General features: G+C 40.6%; 1 protein-coding gene across 1 annotated transcript; it reads left to right on the plus strand.

Moving 5' to 3' along the window:
• The first annotated feature begins 668 nt into the window (after positions 1 to 668).
• Positions 669 to 5,089, plus strand: LOC120031389 (nucleoside diphosphate-linked moiety X motif 17-like). Its single transcript, XM_038977115.1, has 8 exons — positions 669 to 1,209; positions 2,825 to 2,938; positions 3,121 to 3,304; positions 3,397 to 3,422; positions 3,594 to 3,686; positions 3,879 to 3,977; positions 4,081 to 4,217; positions 4,407 to 5,089. Exons 1-8 carry the CDS (start codon positions 1,135 to 1,137, stop codon positions 4,576 to 4,578), a joined length of 900 nt encoding a protein of 299 aa, XP_038833043.1. The 5' UTR covers positions 669 to 1,134; the 3' UTR covers positions 4,579 to 5,089.
• Positions 5,090 to 16,326: the final 11,237 nt, after the last annotated feature.

Here is a 16,326-nt window from a genome sequence, read left to right on the forward strand (position 1 = left end):
TTAGCAGATGCTTTTATCCAAAGCAACTTCGTCATTCGTGCATACATTTTACGTATGTGTGGTCCCGGGAATCGAACCCACTACCATGGCGTTACAAGCGCCATACTCTACAGACTGAGCTACAATGGTAATGAAGGGCCAAGCTTAAGTTAATAGCTGAGAAAATCTTCAGGGGATGTAGTATTTAATTATGTATTTAGTTTCCTTAAAGGAAAAAGGTTTCCTTAACTATCTTTCGGTATATGTTTCATTAGTATTTTTTTTTACATTGTCAGCATTCCTTCAAAATACAGAAATACAGCAGGTAGGATGCATTTTGCATCACATGATGCTGCCTTTTCCATCATGTGATTCATAATGCATCATACCAGCTGTATTTCTGTATTGTGAAAGTTATACTGTATATCTTGAAAACCTTATTGCTGACATGCAACACCTTTTGATATCAACAATGGACTAATGAAAAAAATAACAAAAGATGGTTTTTGGGTGGAAATTTCAGGAGACAAGAATAGTGGGTAGGATTTAGAGTTTTTAGACCTGGTCCACACTCCAGTCCAGTTCGTGGCGGTAAAGCACATTAAAGTTAGTTGCCAACCGCCATATATAAACCGAAGAAGAAGAAGAGCCACATGTGATACCAACGTAGCCAATGAATGTAGGTAGTTAGCTACGTGTACATTTGTGTTTATATTCCTTGGACATGACAGCTAGCCATAGAAGCTAAGATCAGTGGGCAGGAAACAATTTTGTTGCATGAACCATCGACCTAGCTAACAAGGCAGGAGCCCACTAGATAGATTGATAGCTAGTTAGCAAAAACAGCTTGGGAATTGATCATAATAATAACAACGGCTAGCTATAGAGTTAGCTTGGTTGTCAATACTTCAGTGAACTGTAGTGGGATGTCAATTGCGCTACTAGTGCTCATTTGAACAAATGTCTAATGTGGTAATATTAGCTAGCTAGCTAACACGCATTGCCAATCTTATATTGCTATCAGAAATTTGATTTGTTATCGCTCGCAGGATTATTTTACACATTGTTTTGAAAATTAGGCTAGCTAACGTTGCTAGCTATCTGTCACCTACATTAAACTACGGTATCTATCAATAAGGAGAATAATTTGCAACCATGGAAAAAGTCACGAAAATACTGGTTCATCTGTCGAAGAATAATGTCGCACCGCAATGTGCCCGTTTTGCACAGGTCAGTTGTGCATGTGCTATATTTTAGCTTTGTTTTCACTTCAACAAGCCAAATGCCAGTGTCACGTGTAATTTTTGAAAACGAGTTGCGCGTGGGCGCTATGGCAGTGTTTGGTTTTACTGTAGTACCATTTTAAAGGGGTAGGTCACCCAAATTAAATGTAAGGTTAAAGAAAAAAATTATACTGTAGATATACACTACGTGACCAAAAGTATGTGGACAACTTCATGTCGAACATCTAATTCCAAAATTATGGGCATTAATATGGAGTTTGTCGCCCCCTTTGCTGCTATAACAGCCTCCATTCTAGGAAGGCTTTCCACTAGCTGTTGGAACATTGCTGCAGGGACTTGCTTCCATTCAGCCACGAGCATTAGTGAGGTCAGGCACTGATGTTGGGCGATAAGGCCTGGCTCGCAGTCGGCGTTCCAATTCATCCCAAAGGTGTTCGATGAGGTTTAAATCAGGGCTCTGCTGGCAAGTCAAGTTCTTCAACACCGATCTCAACAAACTATTTCTGTATGGACCTCCCTTTCTGCACAGGGCCATTGTCATGCTGAAACAGGAAAGGGCCTTCCCCAAACTGTTTCCACAGTTGAAAGCACAGAATTGCCTGGAATGTCATTGTACGCGGTAGCGGTAAGATTTCCATTCACTGGAACCAAGGGGCCTAGCCCCAACCATTTAAAAACAGCCCCAGACCATTATTCCTCCTCCACCAAACTTTACAGTTGGCACTATGCTTTGGGGCAGGTAGCGTTCATCTGGCATCCGCCAAACCCAGATTCGTCTGTCGAACTGCCAGATGGTGAAGCTTGATTCATCACTCCAGAGAATGTACTTCCATTGCTCCCGAGTCCAATGGCGGCAAGCTTTACACCACTCCAGCCGATGCTTGGTGATTTTAGGTGTATGTGCGGCTGCTCAGCCATGGAAGCCCACTTCATGAAGCTCCCGGCGAACAGTTATTCTGACATCTGGCAGTTTGGAACTCGGTAGTGTTGCAACGTAGGACAGACGATTTTTACGCACTCGGCGGTCCCGTTCTGTGAGCTTGTGTGGCCTACGACTTTGCGGCTGAGCCGTTGTTTTTCTTACTTCACAATAACAGCACTTATAGTTGCCTGGGGCAGCTCTAACAGGGCAGAAATTTGACGAACTGACTTGGAAAGATGGCATCCTATGATGGTGCTACGTTGAAAGTCACTGAACTCTTCAGTAAGGCCATTCTACTGACAATGTTTCTCTATGGAGATTGCATGACTGTGTGCTCTATTTTATACACCTGTCAGCAACAGGTTTGGCTGAAATAGTTGAATCCACTCATTTGAAGGGGTGTCCACATACCTTTGTATATATAGTGTATATTTCCTTAATTTATGGGCCAGAGATTGCCATCCATGATCAGGATTTATATATTGATAACAAAAAAAACAATGGCTGAATGGACCCATAGCAGGCCCAGTATTTTCCCTTCCAAAATACATTGAAATCAAGTAATTTAGCTAAATTGTTAGCCTTTATTCTTGTAGTTGCCAATACTTTAAAGGTTGTTATGAGGTGAATTGTGCAACAGTTAAAAAATAAAATAATTTACTACTTCATTTTCTGTTAGAGCATAACAGGTCATTTTACAGAGACTCTTGATGAGGTGGAGGTGAAGTGTTCTTTGGAGAACAATCGCTTTACACTGTGTGAGTGCGAGAAGGGGAGAGGAATTCCGCTGAAGGTAATGGCTCAATGAAACACATTCAATTTAATAAACTGATAGGTTTAATTGTTTCATCAGTTGTGGCCACGTTTCCATACCTCAGTTGTTTTGTGTATCCCATAGAAATTATTGTTGGTTGACTGAAAAAAGTATAATGAAAAATGTTTGGGTTTATTTGGTTGATATTTTTTTTTTCTCAGAGGGCAACCTTTTGCCCCTTCAAGTATCTGTCTGTCGCAGAGGCAGCTGCAATCCCATTGGATGTTCAGAGCCGCGGAGTGGACGTGGGGGTTGCTATTCTTCTGCAGTCAGCCAATCAGAAGGTGTTGTTAACTCGACGGGCGTCCAGTCTCCGCATTTTCCCCAATGTGTGGGTTCCACCAGGTATGGCATCATTCTGCGGAAGTAACCTTTCAAAATGAAATGGCATTCCATAGGAAGACACTTTGGGTAACCCAATTTACCTTTTTTTTCAGGTGGCCTTGTGGAACTGGATGAGAGGGTAACATTTCTAGTTGCAATAGCTATTAAACAGTGGAAGATAAATTAGATTAATCCTCATAAGTGTCTTTGCCTGTGGTTTCAACCCCCCTCATGGTCTCTGGGGTCAATTCCCTTTTAGCCCAATCAAGCTTGGTGTGTGTGTTTGCCTCATATCTCTCTTGTTTGTCAGCTCCTGGACGCGGGGCTGAGGGAGCTGAGGGAGGAGACAGGACTGAAGCTGGACCCTGGAGACGTCTCAGCTCAGCTGCTGGGGCTCTGGGAGGTGGGAAATCACTGCCACTACACATCACATTTCTAGGCCCAGGGAATAGTTTTTTAAATAATAATAATCATATGTAAATATATTAGAAAAACCTACTGGCCACAATTCCACAGACATTTGATCAATTCTGATTTGTCTGACAGTCCTGTTTGCTCATGTTGGCTCAAATGTTTGTTCTGTTTCTCTTCACAGTCAGTTTTCCCGCCCATGCTGAGCAGAGGGATGCCACAGAGGCACCATGTGGTCACCTACATGCTCTTAAACACCTCCCTCACACACCAGCAGCTCCAGGTGTCTGCCTGACTGTCCTGTCTGTCTGGTTTTATCATTAAAGGCACACAAAGCCAAATCAAAGAGAATGCCTCTGTCTCACTAAAGACTATCTTTATTCTAGGCCTCTCTGCGCCCCGAGCCCGCTGAGGTCAGTGGCTGTGTGTGGGTGGACGCCTCGCTGGTCAAGGCCATCGTGTCCGCCGTGGACGGAGAGGAGGGTTCTGTGACACCGCTGGAGGGCCTGGCTCCAACCATAAGGTACATCACATCCACAAAGTAATATACTCAAAACATAAACAGACATTAAAAAAAATATGATATACTGTACCATTGACAAGTATTTGGGGGAAAAAAGTTTTACTAGGCTAATTTCCTCTGACATTAATTATTTCATTGGTTTCCTCTTAACAATGTTGCCATTTTGTTTCTGTGGCGTTGGTTCTCCAGTGTATCGGAGGTCTCTCCGGAAGGTGTGCTCAGTGAGTCAGTTTTACCATTGTCTGTTTTGTGTAACCGGGCCCCGAATAGTGGAGAGGATGTGGAGCGGGTTAGCACTGGTACCAAATACGCCCTGGTACTCTGGCTTAAGAACCTCGAGGGACAGGGTACCCGGTGTTAACTGTCTTCACTAAACCTGGATGTCTAGCCCTGTGATGAAGTGACTTCCTGGAGGATGACATCACTTCAAGGAGTTTGCCTTAACCGGTGAAGGTCACCTAAAGTGAACTATCATCATTCAAAAAAATATTGTACGTATTAACCAATAATGAACTTTGGGTGAACTATCCCTTTAATATCAACAGCATTCACCTACAAGTCTTATATGGCTGTTTGAGGGCTTTGCATGAGCTATCAATTGTGTTGTGTGTAAGAACAGTTTTTATTGCAAGGGTGTTGTTAGTGATGAAATGTTATGAACAAAGTGGATTTATACTGCAGATGCTTTTATGATCATTATATTCCATTTGCGCCTTCAAGCCACAAGATGGCAATGCATAGCCTACACAGTGATTTCACATTTGGAAACAAGCGTGAAACAATCAGAATTCTGATTTAAGTTTACATAATTATCTTGACTTGTAAATAAGAATGTGTTCTTAACTGACTCGCCTGGTTAAATAAAAATGTATAAAAATATAGAATTTTTGTAGATGTAATTATTTTCCTCAACCAGCATATTTACTATTATTATTTTTTTAAATAGAAGAAGTTAGAAGAAGTTAGGAAGTTAGGTCTCAAGTTAGTTAGGTTATGTCTTCATTGCAAATATTGTGTTGTACTTTCAACTGAAGATAGTAAATATTGGATGTTTGCAGTGATTCAATAATTCACATTTTAAAGACTACATTTTTATATGCCATGAGTGGAAGGTGTGTGTCATATAACGAAACCTCTTTTCTCACCAACACCCAGATTAATATACTGTACATCATGGCAACCTCACCCATGGATTAGCTACTGGCAAATATCCTTACTTTGTTCTTTGGCTGCATTTAGACAGGCAGCCCAATTTTTATATTTTTTATATCTTTAGCAGAGCTGATCTGGTTGTTCAAAAGACCAATTAGTGGGAAAAAATAATCAAAATTGGGCTGTTTTTGTAAAGCAGCCTTTGTGTGTCAGCTGTTTATGTAGGATTTAACAGCTACTGTTACAGCGTTGCAGTCTCATGGTTGATCTGAAGCAATGCGTGACATTTGAACGCAAATTGGCCAATTTCAAAGAGAAATCCTGAATGTTAAATGGGGAGGGGTATGGGGGGGTAATAATGAAATGTAAAACAGTTTTAAAATTGTTTTCTACAGTAACTAATTAACTAAGTGACTACAATTTGTGCGTTGATTTAGGGACACAATTCACATCAACAAGTCAGAATCCACAGTAAAAAGATTGGAAGGGTTGGATTTCTCTAATTCATTATAAGTCATTACATTTTAATGTCACTAGGAATAACATTCAGGTGGAAAGAGTTGGAGAATAATCTTCATAAGATCCTGAACTATCCCATTTTCCCCGAACTGTCTTGGCTTTTACCATGCAGAGGTAATCGGACCTGCTGCTAGTATTAGGAGCACCACACCCTCTGTGCCGATATCAGTGGGCAAATATGTGGCAGGCCATTGAAGATATAATCAAGTCTTGATACCACATTTCCTTGCAAGCATATTGTCTGTATTGATGATGTCATGATACTACTGTATAGGTTATATTTTCTAGATTTGTCTTATCGTCATAGTGTGTCACTTGTCTGATTTGTTTTTAAGTTACATGAGAGTGACTCAGTGACTTATTCATTACCACTAAGGTATTTGTGTCTGCATACCTTCATATGTGGATTTTACCTTTTGCCATAGACAATTGACAGACAACTTTTGTCATATTGGCCCAAATGCAAAGACATTGACTTATCCTCTTGATGGTATTAAACTCAGCAAAAAAATAAACTTCCCTTTTTCAGGACCCTGTCTTTCAAAGATAATTTGTAAAAATCGGAAGGAATGAGCGTTACACCGAGGCCTGTACTCTGGAGCGGGATCGATTTGGAGGTGGAGGGTCTGTCATGGTCTGGGGCAGTGTGTCACAGCATCATCGGACTGAGCTTGTTGTCATTGCAGGCAATCTCAATGCTGTGCGTTACAGGAAAGACATCCTCCTCCCTCATGTGGTACCCTTCCTGCAGGTTCATCCTGACATCACCCTCCAGCACGACAGGAATGTCGGTGTTTTGCCATGGCCAGCGAAGAGCCCGGATCTCAATCCCATTGAGCATGTCTGGGACCTGTTGGATCGGAGGGTGAGGCTAGGGCCATTCCCCCCAGAAATGTCTGGGAACTTGCAGGTGCCTTGGTAGAAGAGTAGGGTAACATCTCACAGCAAGAACTGGAAAATCTGGTCAGTCCATGAGGATGAGATGCACTGCAGTACTTAATGCAGCTGGTGGCAACACCAGATACTGACTGTTACTTTTGATTTTGACCCCCCCCTTTGTTCAGGGACACATTATTCCATTTCTGTTAGTCACATGTCTGTGGAACTTGTTCAGTGTATGTCTCAGTTGTTGAATCTTGTTATGTTCATGCAAATATTTACACATGTTAAGTTTGCTGAAAATAAACGCAGTTGACAGTGAGAGGATGTTTCTTTTTTTGCTGAGTTTATTTGAATAGGTTGACTCTGTTGGCTAAAGGAGCCTTGCATGGGTGTATGGTTCTATTAGTATGTTCATCTACATGCTTGAATAATGTTTGGTTACACTGTTAGCAAATGACTTAAGATTGCATTCTGACTTCGCGCTTTTGGTTGATAGATTTTTAAGCCCAACCAAGCGATAAATCATATTGTCTCTGAAGTCATAATCCAACAATGACCTCAGTGTGTCAGAAACAATAAGAACTGATCTTATTTGTTTTGGTTGAAAGTTTCTCTCTGATTGATTATCTTCCTGCTGAACAGTATTAGTAACAGTAACCACTGTGATGTTTTCCTGGAAAAATACACAATGCAACTGTAGAAAGACATATCTAATACAGACTACAAAGGTATGGGATATAGAGAGGAATGGACATATACACCTCATGCATTTTGGATAAGAATGCGGTTTGTACTGCACACCTTGAAAAATGTAAGCTTTCAATTCTCAATGTCACTTGGTAGCTGGTTATCATGAATGTTATGTATCTGTTTCCAGGAAATCCATATGTCAAATATTTATGTTAAACCTAGCCCATTGGCCCAAATAGCAGAAAGAGGTGTTGCCTTTTTAATACACGCTGACTTGCATATAATGGACAAAGTTTGAGTAATTTGTAATTTAATACAGTACCTTATTCTTTATCACACCGCCACACCCAGCATAACTGTAACGCACGTTATCTAGATATTTATTTACTTGTTCCTTTCACACAAAGAATAAAAGAAAGAAAAGCCAGGGCAGGCTTAGATACAAACAGAGGCATGTCTGTTCTGCCCTAGCTTCAGTTCTCCTGATGAACAGAATCATCCAACTCTTTTACAAACCATGAATGCATCCAAATCACTTCTGCCCATAAAAATCTAACAAACTTGATTTATTATTTACAATATTTAATCTAAAAATGATTTAGATTTCTTTTTATGCAAAGTTTAAAGCGCCAATGCACGATCACTTCAAATGTTTACAGATAGTTGCATTTCACAGATTTGATTAATAATGGTGGATTTATTTAATCAGATTGTCAAATATACATAACATTGGTGTTTTACTCACTGGGTTGTGTTTGTGGAATAGTTAACTTTTTGGCATGCTAGCATCCTATCTCAAAACATGTCTTATCCAGCGGTAGGGAATTAGATTTGGATCTCTCAGCCCAAGTCAAAAGGTTTGATTTATAGTCTTTGAAAACAATGAACTTCTTGTTAACTGTACCTGATTGGGTATTGCACCCTTACTCATTCTTCTTACATGTTAATTGCAGGATACATATGTTGACCCCATTTACTGATCTAGGATCAGCTTTCTTTTTTACCAAGGTTTAGCTTGCCTTCAGTAAAGACTGAAAATACAACTCAAACTATTGCCACAATGAAGCCAAAATTGCCAGCCTGGCCTCAGAGCCATTCAAAACATACTTTACGTATTTCTGAGCACGTCAAGACATATGATACCTTTTAATGGTCGGGGAGGAGTAACATATACTAAATGGAGTGTCTCGGATTTACGTACAGAATAATAGAATGGAATGGTAACGACTACATGGAAACCAGGTGTTTGATGTGCTTGATACCATTACATCGACTCCATTCCAGCTATTATTATGAGCCATCCTCCCCTCAGCAGCCTCCACTGGTAAAAGCATTAGGAATAAAATAACATTAGGACATCTGCATTGCTTGCTGTTTGGAGTTTTAGGCTGGGTTTCTGTACAGCACTTTGTGACATCGGCTGAGGTAAAAAGGGCTTTATAAATAAATGTGATTTGATTTGAATAAATACAGGTTGAAATTACAATCAGTGAGCCAAAGCCACGGTCTTCATTCAGATACTTCAGAGATAATTGGACCATTTGTACAGAATTGTCATTGCTCCCATGCATATTACTTCATAAGGCCATTTCAGATGGTCTTCTTACCCAATTGACTGGAGCTTCTGGAGGAAAGAGAAGTAGGGAAGGGACAACAACAAAAAATATCGTAAAAACAGTAAATTACTTGAATTAAATATATACAGTATCTTCAACATTACATGATTGATGTGTTTTCTTAGAAAGTTAATTCAATGTGTTTAATGAATATGTAGGTTGCCACGTCTCTACACACCTATATCTACAATAATCAGTAGTCTACCTATTCAAACCTCTCATTGAACCCCATCCCCCTGATGTATGGAAGGAAAGAAAGCATTCAGGGGAGATTGTCTCCTGGAATTGAAAACATGAAACTACATTTCCCCTGTTGTCTACCTGACAGTACCACTGAAGTACATAAACATACAGAAAGTGTGTCACCTACCGTACCTGTGTGTCAGTACTCGTTCACCACATACATCCCTGTTTGATTTTTCGATGGGTCTCCCATTTCGTCCTGTATCAGAGAAAGTATCAGCTCATCAAAGGTGTATAACAGTCTGTGAAGATGATACTGCACACAATATCATTTATCAGGCAAAACTGAATTTTGCAGTCTGTTTTTGACCTGTTGTATAGAACTACAATGTTAGCTTATCTTGCAGACGTTCGTCTGTTTTAAAGCCTTAGTTAACTAAGCCTGAAAGACATCCACTCGGCTTAATTGCAACAATAAATCAAACCGGTGATTCATCAATTAAAAGGGCTTTGGGAGAAGGTTATGTAAAGAGAACAGAGTGGTTGTGGATTACAATGTGTCTGTCTGCTGCTCTGTTGCCATAGAGACAGGTGACAGAGGGGGCACTCTTCTCATTATATGATAGTCAGTCTCGGAGCAAATGTTGGCAGACTAGTATGGAACGACTATGCTCAATAAATTGATCAAGGAGAGTTGGAGGCTGTGAACAAATAGTAATCCAATGTCTTCCACTGTCCCCTTTCCAAAACAACATAACAAACATGTTCAAACCACTGCTAGCAGGAACACAGAATTTAAAAATATATCTACGTAAATGTAGCACAATTATATGAAGTGCATAAACACAAACACACAACAATATCCTTATACAGTAGATTGAATATAAGCAATATACAGTGTAATCTAACTCAAACTGTACATTTCCAAAACTAAAAAAATATCTATGACGCTACATATCAACACCAGAAAAAGCCTGAGTAGATTCCCTCCTCACTTCCCTTCCTCTCAGGTGTGTGTGTGCTTGAGGTGTGCACTGCAGTGTGACGAACATGCAAGTCTCATTAGTACAGTCAATGGTCTCTTTGTTTGGTGTTAAGGGAGAGATCTCTCTCTCTCTGACGTTGGTAGATCCCATGGCATTTGTATTTAGCATCCCTTTCATAGCTCAATCGAAAATATATATTTTTGATGTCCAGAATAAACACTGCATTTTTTCAGTCAAATCATGGTGTTGCCAGTCATTCAAAGTGACATTGATGAGTAACATGCCCCATACAGGAAGGTCCTTGGACGATAACTCTGGTATCATCCCTCATACGTACCCAAGGCAGAATTAAAGCTATAAACTCACAGCTCACAGATGATTGCTTTAAATTGGTTGTCTGGTCTACCAAGAACATCTGCTTATGTGGGGGTTTGATTTTGGAGATAAGCAACTTAGTGCATCAATGAATATAGGTGGCTTGGGGGGAGGAGTATGGCTTGGGACCCCTCTCTGGAAGCTGCAGGGGTAGTTCGGCTGAGAGGGTAGAGGGGAAGGCTAGTGTTTCCCACGCCTCAGGTTTCCCTGGTCAAAGCCGGAACGGCACAAAGAGACGTCTATCTAACACTGAGGCATAGCGGCCAGTCTTAGTAACCATAGCCAATCTGCTGAATGCAGAATCTGAGCCTGTGTGTGTGTGTCTATCTGGCCTCTCTGCTAAGACATAGGACTTACATTAGGCTTGCCGTTGGGCACGTTGAAGCGGCTGTGTGTGGAGTACATTTGGACGTCTGCCCCGTGGTTGATCTGGTTATATGGGCTGAAGCTTCCATATCTCTGCCTACAGCACAACCACACTAGCTGAAGGTCAAGAAAAGACAAGAATCATAGTAAAATGGCCTCCTTAGCATGACATACTGTAACTGTTAGAGCAGGGTTGTGGCTGTTTCTGAGAAAATGGAGGTCAACAATGCATTCAGAGAAACAGTGTGCATCTGTGTGTCTGTTTGTTTTTGTACTCACCAGAAGTATTAGGAGAATAAGGAGGATTAACAAGATCAGGGCAGCCAGTACCAATAGAGCGATCCCCCATCCTGGGACTTCCTCTCCGGCCCCAGCAACTACAGCTGCAGCATGCTCTGTGGTCTTATACCTGCTTGTTGCTCTCTCAGTAGGGGCAAAGGTTTTACGAAAGACAGTCGTGCTAATGGTCTGGGAAGGATTTTTAGGGGTAATAGGGTTAGCTGTGTTGCTAATTGTATTGTTATGGTCTCCAGGAATAGGGGTGGTTATGTTGCTAATTGTTATGTTATGGTCTCTAGGAGCAGGGGTGGTTATGTTGCTAATTGTAATGTTATGGTCTCCAGGAATACGGGTGGTTATGTTGCTAATTGTAGTGTTATGGTCTCCAGGACTAGGGGTGGTTATGTTGCTAATTGTAGTGTTATGGTCTCCAGGAATATGGGTGGTTATGTTGCTAATTGTAGTGTTGTGGTCTCCAGGAGAAGGGGTGGTTATGTTGCTAATTGTAGTGTTATGGTCTCCAGGAATATGGGTGGTTATGTTGCTAATTGTAGTGTTATGGTCTCCAGGAGCAGGGGTGGTTATGTTGCTAATTGTAATGTTATGGTCTCCAGGAATACGGGTGGTTATGTTGCTAATTGTAGTGTTATGGTCTCCAGGACTAGGGGTGGTTATGTTGCTAATTGTAGTGTTATGGTCTCCAGGAATATGGGTGGTTATGTTGCTAATTGTAGTGTTGTGGTCTCCAGGAGAAGGGGTGGTTATGTTGCTAATTGTAATGTTATGGTCTCCAGGAATACGGGTGGTTATGTTGCTAATTGTAGTGTTATGGTCTCCAGGAATATGGGTGGTTATGTTGCTAATTGTAGTGTTATGGTCTCCAGGACTAGGGGTGGTTATGTTGCTAATTGTAGTGTTGTGGTCTCCAGGAATATGGGTGGTTATGTTGCTAATTGTACTGTTATGGTCTTCAGGACTAGGGGTGGTTATGTTGCTAATTGTAGTGTTATGGTCTCCAGGAATATGGGTGGTTATGTTGCTAATTGTAGTGTTATGGTCTCCAGGAATACGGGTGGTTATGTTGCTAATTGTACTGTTATGGTCTCCAGGACTAGGGGTGGTTATGTTGCTAATTGTAGTGTTTTTGTCATGACTAGTGGTGGTGTTTGTGAGGGTACTAACTAAGGCAGCTGCGGTTGCTGTGGTACGTGCTACAAGAGGTAGTGTGGCTTTTATTGGAAGTTGACCTAAGGAATAAAGAACATATTTGTGATTCCTGCTTTATTTTACTTAATAACAGTTTCTTAAGCTATTTACAATACAGTTTTTTTAAACATACAAATGAATCAGGCTGCTACAAAGCAGAAGTAGAGAAGGTTGCCATCTTCTTTACCTTCAGTATAGGTGAGGTCCAGGTCAAGGGTTTTGGATTTATTTGATTGGATATGAGTGGAAAATAGACTTTTAACCAAAGTTGGAGTGATCATGAATGTAGTCCCAAACATTACTGTCGAGTTTGCAATGACGGATCCATTACTGCAAGAGTGAGACCAGTAGTCAAAAATAATTCTAACGTATAATTGTCAATGTCCTTAAGAATGCAATTTTTTTTCAATGGCAGAATTTTAAATTCAACATTAGAGCTCACCTGAAGATTATATCAAATACACCCATATATTTGTCAGACTCTGGCAAAGGGCTGTGGACGTCATCCACCTGAAAAAGAAAGGCACAGCAATCAGAGCAGCACTTTAATATTATCCTACAGGCCTACAAGGCATGTCTTCACACCTTTACTTGTTTGAATATTGAGTAACAGCTTGTAAGGGAGGTGTCTATAGTATCACTGTCTATGGTGTAGTGGAGTGGGTCAACTGGAGTGTGAGCTAGTAGTGATGGCTCATTTTGTTGTTGACTGTTAAAATAGTGCTCACTGCTAGGTGTTGGAGAGCTGATGATGTTGGTGACAAAGAAAATAGTGAATAGAACAGCCTTGGGAACATCTAACTCTGGCAATTTGACTGGTAAACTCATGGGTACACTCGCAATGGTTGCTTGGTATAAATGCAGTAAAGACGTCAATGGAACTTGACCAAAACAATGGAAATGCCATGGAGCATTTCCATTTTGTTGGCAAACATGAAGTATCTCCAGGACAAAGAGTTATTTTGTGGGTATAGACTGAGTGATGAGTTGAAGCTCTATGGACTGACTTGAGCAGTAAAAAAACACACTCTTACCATCTGCTCCACCTGTTTCCTCAGCTGTTTGTACTCCTTAGAGCTTTGATTATTGAGTGACTCAGTGTAAATCCGGTTGGTGATTCTGACGCATATGTAGTAGGCGGACAGCGTAGCTGGGGTGGTCTTGTCATTGCTGCTGGGTGTTGCCCTCCGTAAATGGGAAGCAGGCACAACATCATCAAAGAAAAGGAGTGCTGTAACGGTGAATGGAAAACAAGCCGAAATTCTGAAATTAGCAGAAATACTGTTACACAGCCATCTAATAAATTACTGCCATTACCCTTAGAGACTGACTGATTGAAGTGCAAATTACAGCCAATAAAGGATGCCTTGTACTGTGGAAATTATTATCTGTAAACAGACACTTTGAGTTGAAAGGGGGGGTCACCATCTGTGACCCCAATCACTGCAATAATGCATTATTTAGACTAATTTAATCCAAAACAAAACATTTGCAAATGTGTTTTCTCAGCGTGGGAAAGAAGTTGTTTTGTCTTATCCCAATATTTGATTGAGTGGGGTTGATTGTAAATCCATAATACTATTCTGCTACTGCATAACCCTGAAGACACTTTATACATTATGACAGATTATGACAAATTATGATAGATGTTTGGCTAAGATTTAAAAATATTCTCAATGTGGGTTTTAACTCCAGTATATTGATATCACTTGAGGCACCTGAGGAAGCAATTTAAAGTTTAAAAACAATAATAGGGCAAAATCTCTTCAAAAAGGCTCCTGAGCAGCCGGGGACAAGAGAATCATGAAAAAGTGGTATTCTGGTTGTGTGCTGATAAGGTTTTACTCTCCGTAAACCTCAAAGTATGATTTACTTAGATACAGGTAAGTGACAAAATAAAGGAAAAACCAACATAAAGTGTCTTAATAGGGTTTTGGGCCACCACGAGCCAGGACAGCTTCAATGCACCTTGGCATAGATTCTACTAGTGTCTGGAACTCTAATGGAGGGATGCGACACCATTCTCAGTTTACAATCATAGCCTGAATAAAAGCAGGCTTCAGGTAATGCATGAGATGCCATAATTTTTTCAGACCTGTTTAGCATATGTTTTCGGTCCTGTTGATTGTCACATTAACAATTAAACCCCAATCTGACTCCCACGTCTAAGAAGTGTAGGTTACAGTACAACAATGCTTCCCATGCAACAGTGGTTCCCAACCTTTTTGGGTTACTGTTTCACCAACAGAATTTTGCTCTGCCCGGAGTAGCCCTGAAGTACCCCCTCATGTGCATTTTACCAGTAGGCCTATGGTCTCATGAGTCTTCTCAAGTACCCTCTGTGGATAGGCCTAGTACCTCCAGGGGTCCTAGTACCCCTTGTTGGGAATCACTGCCCTACAACAGAAGTCTCTAAAGAAATGTAATGTGTAAATGTGTTATAGTCTACATATTTTAGTATAATCAATAAATGAAGATGCATGGAAGAGTAGATAGATAGATCGATAGATAGATAGACGTTTTCTGTCATACCTGAAACAGCCAAAGTAAGAATAATTCCAAATTTGATTGGTCTTTTCTCCATGATGTATCAAACTGGTAGACTAAAGTTTTTAAAATAAAAGCCAAATATACCCAGTGGACGTTGGGAATTAGCCGGTTGCTTACTTGATGAGAAACGATTTATGTCTGAAAGAAACGGTTATTTTATCATCCATATAAGTGTGCAGGTAGGACAGGTGTATGGCGCGGGGCGGACCCTAGAGTGCGCGCGCTGGAAGAGAACGCAAATATAGACATTCGTGGTGTTTGACGCCACCCCGCGGCCAGAAGGATTTGTTGTCAGACTAATCAGTTTCACCTTGATGCTGTAAACCTTTGAGAAAAGCAAGGCACAAAAAGGCACGAGGCAAAATCAAGAGCCTGACCCAGCCACTATTTAGTAAACTGAGGGAAACTACTCTCAAATTTATAAATGGAGCAATGGCAAGGACTGAAAGCCAATGAGGTCGACATGATGTGTGCAAAGACTAAAATAACAACAAAAACATAATCCACCCTTTGATTTATATTAACGATAGAATTCGTCTTGTGCTAAAAATTGTACTAAAATCATTTATATCTTTCCAGAATAAATGGGTGTGTATCATTCATAGAAATGGCTATTGAAAAAACGGCAATATATATATATATGTCCGTTTTGAAACTACAGTAACAGTGCAGTGACTGCAGTCGACTGTGGTATTTTGGACGCAGATATTGCAGAATACCTGCAGTGTACTGCAGTTACTGGAGTTATTTGCAGCATACTACCGTTATACTGCACTCTAACTGCAGTTATACTGTAGTCTGACTCCAATATTTTTTTGTAAGGAAGATTGTGCACATCATTCACAACTTCCCTTATCCGTATGTGGGACCTTGTCTTCTACTCGGAAACTGCGGTATGACTTTGCGGTATCTGAATTAAGGACATGCAGCGATTAGCCTACTTACTATTTTATTTTACCAGAAACACAAGCGAAATGCATTTGAAGCAACTACGCAAAGTAAACTAGCTAGTTAAGCTTTCCTACAAGTGCACGATTGTTACTTACCTGCAATAATGATACTTTTTCTCCCTGATAACAGTAATCAAAGACACATTGTGACACATCTCTCTTTCTCCCTATCCTCAATCCCACCCCATTCTACAAACTCTCTCTCTCTCTCTCTCTCGTTTGCGCGCAAACTCTCTCCTATAGACCGGACAGATATAAAGATCAAGGAACAATATGTGACGTAGTGGGAGACATGTAGGCTACAGTTTGGTGTACTGTAGATGTCAGGGTATCGCAAAATTGAGGACAGGGAGGT

This window comes from Salvelinus namaycush, chromosome 37 (assembly GCF_016432855.1).
Source record: "Salvelinus namaycush isolate Seneca chromosome 37, SaNama_1.0, whole genome shotgun sequence".
Lineage (NCBI taxonomy): Eukaryota > Metazoa > Chordata > Actinopteri > Salmoniformes > Salmonidae > Salvelinus > Salvelinus namaycush.

Excerpts from the sequence above, each read along its gene's own strand:
- LOC120031389 (XM_038977115.1), top strand. The coding sequence starts at position 1,135 with ATGGAAAAAGTCACGAAAATACTGGTTCATCTGTCGAAGAATAATGTC. Across the intron at positions 2,939-3,120 it reads GGAGAGGAATTCCGCTGAAG|AGGGCAACCTTTTGCCCCTT; the intron begins GTAATGGCTCAA and ends TTTTTTTCTCAG. Across the intron at positions 4,218-4,406 it reads GGCCTGGCTCCAACCATAAG|TGTATCGGAGGTCTCTCCGG; the intron begins GTACATCACATC and ends TTGGTTCTCCAG.